Below are 7,622 nucleotides of genomic sequence, written 5' to 3' on the forward strand. Positions count from 1 at the left end.
AGGACTGTGCAAATGCAGGTAATTATTATTGTAATTGTAAAAAGCGCGGTTAACTGGGAATGATTCTTATACCTTGACTTTCATAATGTTCACAATGCCTTCCGCTGTAGTCACGGGGACACTTGCAGTAGAAGTTAACGGATCCCCAGCTGCGGTCCCATCCGTTGGACGAACTAGTCAGACATACTCCACCATTGCGACAGGGGTTTGGATGACAGTAATCTGTAAATATAGATATATCAGCACGGTGATCAACCTGACCTGCATTTGCACAGTCCTTTATTTTTTACAATTACAATAATAATTGCGCAGGTTAACTGGGAATGATTCTTATACCTTGACAGTTAATGATGTCTTTACTAATTTCAGTACTATATTTGAAATTATTTGTCATGGTTCGGGTATTCAAAATTTCTGACCTTGTCCAGTTCACCCACCTATGTACTGAATTTTCGAATGTTTATTGTTACAGATTACTGTTATTCAAACCCCTGCCGCAATGGTGGAGTATGTCTGACTAGCTCGTCCAACGGTTGGGACCCCACATGGGGATCCGTTAACTTCTACTGCAAGTGTCCCCGTGACTACAGCGGCACAAGATGTGAACGCTATGAAATTCTGACCTTGTCCAGTTCACCCACCTATGTACTGAAGTTTCGAATGTTTATTGTTACAGATTACTGTTATTCAAACCCCTGCCGCAATGGTGGAGTATGTCTGACTAGCTCGTCCCACGGTTGGGACCGCAGCTGGGGATCCGTTAACTTCTACTGCAAGTGTCCCCGTGACTACAGCGGCACAAGGTGTGAACGCTATGAAAGTTCAAATCCAGGTAAGTAGTTTATATCTTTTTGAATACACGAACCATTACAAATAATTTCAAATAGTAATGAAATTAGTAAAGACATCATTAACTATAGATATAAACTACTTACCTGGATTTGAACTTTCATAGCGTTCACACCTTGTGCCGCTGTAGTCACGGGGACACTTGCAGTAGAAGTTAACGGATCCCCAGCTGCGGTCCCAACCGTGGGACGAGCTAGTCAGACATACTCCACCATTGCGACAGGGGTTTGAATAACAGTAATCTGTAAATGCATAAATACGACATACATAAACGAAATTATATTGGATGATATGAAATTTCTGTTCGAAACTTTCATAAATGAACAGTTTAAATCGTTCTACATGCTCGATCGTTTTACTTTCTTTTGCCTCTCCCAACTTTTTACTCCTTTGATACATGGTTTATGAAAGCGGCCTTACCTCGGCTACCACCTCCACTTTCTCCATTACGAATTCTACTAAAGAGAGAGTCATCGGCGAATGCCGCTCCCACAAGTAGTAGGATTACCAACATCTTCATTTTCCTGAGAATGAACAGATATAACGATATCATAATACGAACGCACGAACGATTATAAGCTAGCTGATATCCCGAGTATAATATAGTTCATTAGCGACATATATATATATGGATATATATAGTCCATCGCGAGCTAGAAATGTCCTTACAATAAAGACATGTTATCACATTGTCCAGATTTTGTAAAACCTACTAATTTAAACATTTCTATTGGCTGAAAGCTTATTGGTGTACTCCGTGACGTTAGGGCTTAACTTTTATGCAATTTCTGGTTATGCAAATTATACTCCGCTTTGAAAAGTAAGTAAGTAAGTATAACTTAAATAACTTTAAGTAAGTAAATCGTTCGTGTGTGAATAACTACTCACTAATAACCCTACCTTGCACCTTGCTCCTAGACCCTATTCGATGGCAGTCACTGTCAAGAGCGCTAGTGATGCAACGCTAGCTTCAACGATAGATAGACAGCAACACCGAGCTGCTTATATAACAGGGACACGTTTCACATGAATGAACAATTTCAACAACTAAACCACTTCGCGAACTTTGCCTTCGGGTTTAATATAAAGAGCTCAATGACTGTCAGGAACTCGTGCAAATATTTCGCGGAACTAGTACCTCGCCACGCCGTGGCACCTAGTGGTTTAATGATGTCAGTCTAGGATTGATATCATACGTGATTATAATATTTTCCATGGCTAACCAGGATCTAGCAGAGTCGTGCAGTGACAGCGTCTCGACGGAAAGCGAATGATATAAACAACAATGAACTCTTTTTTGCCGTACAAGCTTTTCTCAGAATTACTCTAACGTAGATGATATTATACACGATCATATGCATACCACGATGATATTACACACTAAAAACGTCGCCCGGGTATATCTATTTGAATTAAACACACACGCGAGCGCACGCGCACACACGCATCCGCCCGCACGCACGCACACACACACGCAGGAACAAAACGTTTTTAAAACGCAAAGAAAATTGCACGCGTGACTAATGATGTATGTAACGATATGTATGCATGGATGTATATATGTATAGATATGTATCAAGGGTTAATAAGGACAACGTTTCATTTTCACAAGTTGTCATTATTAACCCTTGATATGTATCAGGAGTAGATAATAGGGAACTATATCCCTATTATCTACTTCTATTCTAGATTCCCTATTATCTACTTCTGATATGTATGAATGTATGAGTGCGTAACGATAATATTGAAAGATTTATTGACTGCGCCCACATTACGTTTTCAAATCTATTTGTTTTTAAATACAATTTCAATTTTTTTTTAATTCTCGAACAGTACCTAATTGACTTGAATGTAGCTACTTAGGTCACGGGAAATTTGGCGCAAAAAAGAATACAAATATTTATTGCAAATGTTGTTTATTAACTAACGCTAAGTTGCAATCGCTTCAAAATGGTTCTATATGATAAATATGTATTACACGGTTAAAAATATCGAAACACTACGCAGAAGGCGAGATCATATATCCATATGGCTTGAACTTGTTTTGTTGAAAATAATTATGTATTTGCATACAGTACAAGCAGAACAGCAAATCAAACTGCCACCCCGATGTAATGTGGTCACTAATATAGCTAATACACATGCAAGTACATGCGCACGCAAGCACGCACATACGTAAACACACGCACACACACGCGGTTGAATTATTTTACCGCGGTTAAATTATGTGTAACAAGGCCTCTGATTGGGTAAAAGGTCCATAATTTAACCGCCGTTAAATTATTTCTACCGCGGTAAAAATAAATTTTCCGTGGTTAAATTATTTCAACAGCGGTATAAATTTTGGTGTCTGAGTAGGCCTACGGCGGTAAAATTATTGCCCTTTTACCAAATCACAGGCCTTATTATACAAAATTTAACCGCAGTTGAATTATTTTACCTCCGTCAAATTGTGTGTAACAAGGCCTCTGATTAGGTAAAAGGCCCATAATTTAACCGCGGTTAAATTATTTCTACCGCGGTAAAAATAATTTATCCGCGGTTAAATTATGTGTAACACGACCTCTGATTGGGTAAAATACCAATAAATTTAACGCGGTTAAATTATTTCAACAGCGGTAAAACTAACTGTCTGTGTCTGTTTGTCTGTCTGTTCGTCTGTCTGTCTGTCTGTCTCTCTCTCTCTCTCTCTCAACGCGCGCGCTCTCTCTGCGTCTTCTCTCTCGTCTCTTCTTCTCTCTCTCTCTCATCTCTTCTCTCTCTCTCTTCTTCCTCGCGCTCTCTACTCTCTCTCTTCTCTCTCTCTCTCTCTCGCTCTCTCTCTCTCTCCTCTTTCTCTCTCTCTCTCTCTCTCTCTCTCTCTCTCTCTCTCTCTCTCTCTCTCTTTCTCTCTCTGCTCTCTCTCTTCTCTCCTCTCTCTCTCTCTCTCTCTCTCTCTTCTCTGTCTCTCTTCTCTCTTCTCTTCTCTCTCTCTCTCTCTGTCTCTCTCTCTCTCATCTCTCTTTACTATATTGGTCTCGGCGTCCATGTCACCTCTCTCCTCCCCGTCTCACCCCTCCACCTCCCTCTCTGCGCCATAACTCCCCTCCTCTCTCACCACACTTCTCCCTCTCTCCGTCACCCCTAGCTCTCTCCTTTCTCGGGCCTTTCTCGGCCTCACTTTCCAGGTCTCTAGCTCTATCTCCCTCGCTCTCGCTCCGAGTCGCTTGTTTGCACGCGATGGATTATGCGGACGAATACTTGTGTACAGGTTTCTGCTGCCATGTGCTTGACATCTATGAGTCGTTATCGGGCGTCGGTGAATAAAACATATTTGTATAATTCTGACACTCATCTCTCTATGCGAAATGTGCGCAAGATTGCGTTCGCTTGTGCTAAGATAGACTGTTATAAAATACTACCATACAAAAGCCCTAAAAAATTATCACCCGTAGATTGGCTAGCTAAAGATACACATCGGGCAGAACAAGTTATTACAATTGCAGATGTGACCAGATAAATAATTTTGTACGCATTCATGTAATAATAAGGATTACTGTATGTGCGTTGTATGGAACCACATTACTATAGATAATTTGATCTTACATGAATTCGCTGTTCTCAATTTATTTAGTCACGGCCTATGACAACGTGTCTGTTCGTCCGCATTTGCTGTTTTTCTAAACGAGTCAGCATATCTAGAAGCGGTTTGGGAATAAAATAGGACTATCGTTTCCTTTTGGCTATTGAAAAGAGTCGTTGTTTGCTCGAGTTTTTGTCTTCATTGCATAGCGATATGCCTGGTGTATGAACGTATTTCACTCACCTATAATGCAAACTCTTAGGTTGGTGTGAACCATTTTGCCATGCCGCGCCTACCTGCGACTCACTTAAACCTTTTTTCAACAAATCGGGGAGACCTCATTTGCGGCAACCTTTTATCATGAACATAAAAGCTATACTTGTTAAGTATATGGTATGGAGTTAACTATAAGCGATATGGTTTAGATTGCGTTCAGTGCTTTCATGGATAGGATGTAGATAGGATCAGGATAACATAATCACTGCCTTTTCGAAATTTTAACCATTCTATGCAGGAGTCCTCTATTTTTGCCTCTTTTCCATCTCAAGCAATGCGCGGGCTGTTATCGAGCGTGTGGTTTTATATATGAAGAGCTTTAATAAGTACATATTATCGAGCACTGCAAATTGCGAATCATATATATTAGAAAACTACTAAGCGTTATTATTTGTTGGAACTCTTATTATTGTGAGGCCGGCGCTTTCGCGGTCCCATGCATGTGGCCGGATAGTTTGATGTGTGAAGTGTAACGGTTGTAATAGTTTCATCGGGTACGTCGCAGTCACTTTCCACAGTCCGATGTTAACACGTTCGCATTGTCACGGCTCATATCACAGTCGTGTCACAGTCACGTCACTAGTGTCACGGCTCTCCACGATTCATTTCGCCCCAGTCACGTTCGTGTGCCGTTCGGTCGACGGTCCCTTGGCTGGCGTTCGCCAATTACGTCACAGCATGTCCACAGCTAGCGTCACCCGTAAGCGTCACAGTAGGCGTCGCAGTCACTTCGCGTTATATCGTGACTCGCGCTGAAAAGTTAAGTCAGTGGTCACCGTCCCGCACTCGTCGTGCGCCAGTTGCGGTCAAAGGCCATGTCAGACGCAGTAGGCCCAGCACTCGATTATTCTGCTTCGTCTGGGCTTCTGTGGCGCGCCCTTTCATACAGGTGGGACTAATTAAGAAGGTGTTAATTAATTGACTAATTAACCACAGGTCTGTCAGGAGAACCTCCTTAGAGCCACCTTTTCCCAGCAAACACTACGAGCAAAGATGGTAAATACATTTATATATATATAGTTTAATTGAAAATAAACAATTTAATTTCGTGTATAACAATCACCAGACTACAGCACTATCTGTTATCATCGCATCACCTATGCACTATCATACCCCACATAGTTAACTTGTAAATATCAGCCTTATATTCGTCTATTTATTTATGTTACTTTAGTCAGCTCGTAATTGCACGCAATTATTTACGTATATAACTGTTGTTATATATATATATATATATATATATTTATTATATAATATAATATATTAATTATATAGTTATATAGTATATTTCATTTATTTTGTTTATTTATATATATATGAATGCAGCTAAACATAAAAACATGCACCATCTGATTTATGTGTGTTTACATCTTTGCGAACGATCTTCCGTTTCCATTACTCATGCGCTCAGTATATGGGCACACGCACAAGTCAACTTGAAATTTAATTACTAGTTCTCGAGCAGGCTGTCCTTAGGGCAGAATACAAACGACGCATATCTTTCTTGTAGATTTACAGTGACCTTCTTAAAAGCTTTTTTCATCGAAGTCTGCCTGAAATTACATCGACCTGCTACAATCTCGTCTCTGGCTGTCAGGCGGATTCAATTATATTGTCTAGACTCGCCATGATTGGTCCTCCCCAAGATGATAGACATTCGCATATTTGAACTCCATGCTTCCACACGCAATGCCCTCCGTTCCTACAGTCGTACGTTCCACATGATCCTTGCTCATCTGAATGAAGAAATCAGTGCATATGACGTCACGATCGTATATTATCAGAGCTTAATATAACCCTAATAGCCTCTAATTAGTTCTGAAATATGCGTAACTGTATGATGAAAGCAAACATGACTAACAGGCGATTGGCAAGTGAATTATATAAGCACGCTTGGGTAGACTCCAGGCTGACATCAGAGCATTTACGTTATACTGTAGCAGGTGTGAATAATGACAAATGTGATTATAGCGTAAAATGAATATGCGGAATATGAAGTGGAATGTTAGGCGGAAATAATAGCGGGAATATTAAGCAAAATATGAAGCGGAGTATGAGGGAATATTAAGCCGGAATATTAGAGGAAATATTAAGCGAAATGTGAATATTAAATCTCTGATTATAGCGTTACATACCACGATCCCGGTAATTTTCACATCGCCGTCCAGTGTATCCAGTAGGGCACTTGCAGTAGAAGTTAACGGATCCCCAACTGGGGTTCCAACCGTTGGACGAGCTAGTCAGACATACTCCACCATTGCGACAGGGGTTTGAATGACAGTAATCTGTAACAATAAACATTCGAAACTTTAGTACATAGGTGGGTGAACTGGACAAGGTCAGAAATTTTGAATACCCGAACCATGACAAATAATTTAAAATAGTACTGAAATTAGTAAAGACATCATTAACTAGATATAATCTACATACCTGAATTTGAACTTTCATCGCGTTCACACCTTGTGCCGCTATATCCAGTGGGACACCTGCAGTAGAAGTCAATAGCTCCCCATCTGGGATCCCAGTCTCTGGAAGAGCTAGTTAGACATACTCCCCCATTGCGGCAGGGGTTGTTTCGGTGGCAGTAATCTGAAACTAGTGAAAACATTCGACACTTCAGTACGTATAGGTAGTTGAACTGGGCAAGGTTAACTTTGCATTTGAATACCTAAACCATGACAAATAATTTCAAATAGTACTGAAATTAGTAAAGACATCATTAACTAGATATAAACTACTTACCTGGATTTGAACTTTCATAGCGTTCACACCTTGTGCCGCTGTAGTCACGGGGACACTTGCAGTAGTAGTCAACGGATCCCCAGCTGCGGTCCCAGCCGTTGGACGAGCTAGTCAGACACACTCCGTGATTGAGACATGGGTTTGGATAACAGTAATCTGTAAATTCAAAAACATGACACCTCGGTGAACAAAT

General features: G+C 40.6%; 1 protein-coding gene across 1 annotated transcript in view; it reads right to left on the bottom strand.

Annotated features, from left to right (window-relative positions):
- The window catches only part of LOC106810843 (adhesive plaque matrix protein 2-like), a 26,678-nt gene that overhangs the window by 1,635 nt on the left and 17,421 nt on the right, over nucleotides 1-7,622 (bottom strand). The window contains exons 5-8 of the mRNA XM_014814310.1: nucleotides 7,430-7,585; nucleotides 7,118-7,282; nucleotides 936-1,091; nucleotides 73-222 (exon numbers count right to left, since the gene is read on the bottom strand). Of these exons, the coding sequence (XP_014669796.1) occupies nucleotides 73-222; nucleotides 936-1,091; nucleotides 7,118-7,282; nucleotides 7,430-7,585 (627 nt within the window). The remainder of the gene's footprint in view (nucleotides 1-72; nucleotides 223-935; nucleotides 1,092-7,117; nucleotides 7,283-7,429; nucleotides 7,586-7,622) is intronic.

This window comes from Priapulus caudatus, unplaced genomic scaffold (assembly GCF_000485595.1).
Source record: "Priapulus caudatus unplaced genomic scaffold, Priapulus_caudatus-5.0.1 Scaffold478, whole genome shotgun sequence".
In the NCBI taxonomy this organism is placed as follows: Eukaryota; Metazoa; Priapulida; class Priapulimorpha; order Priapulimorphida; family Priapulidae; genus Priapulus; species Priapulus caudatus.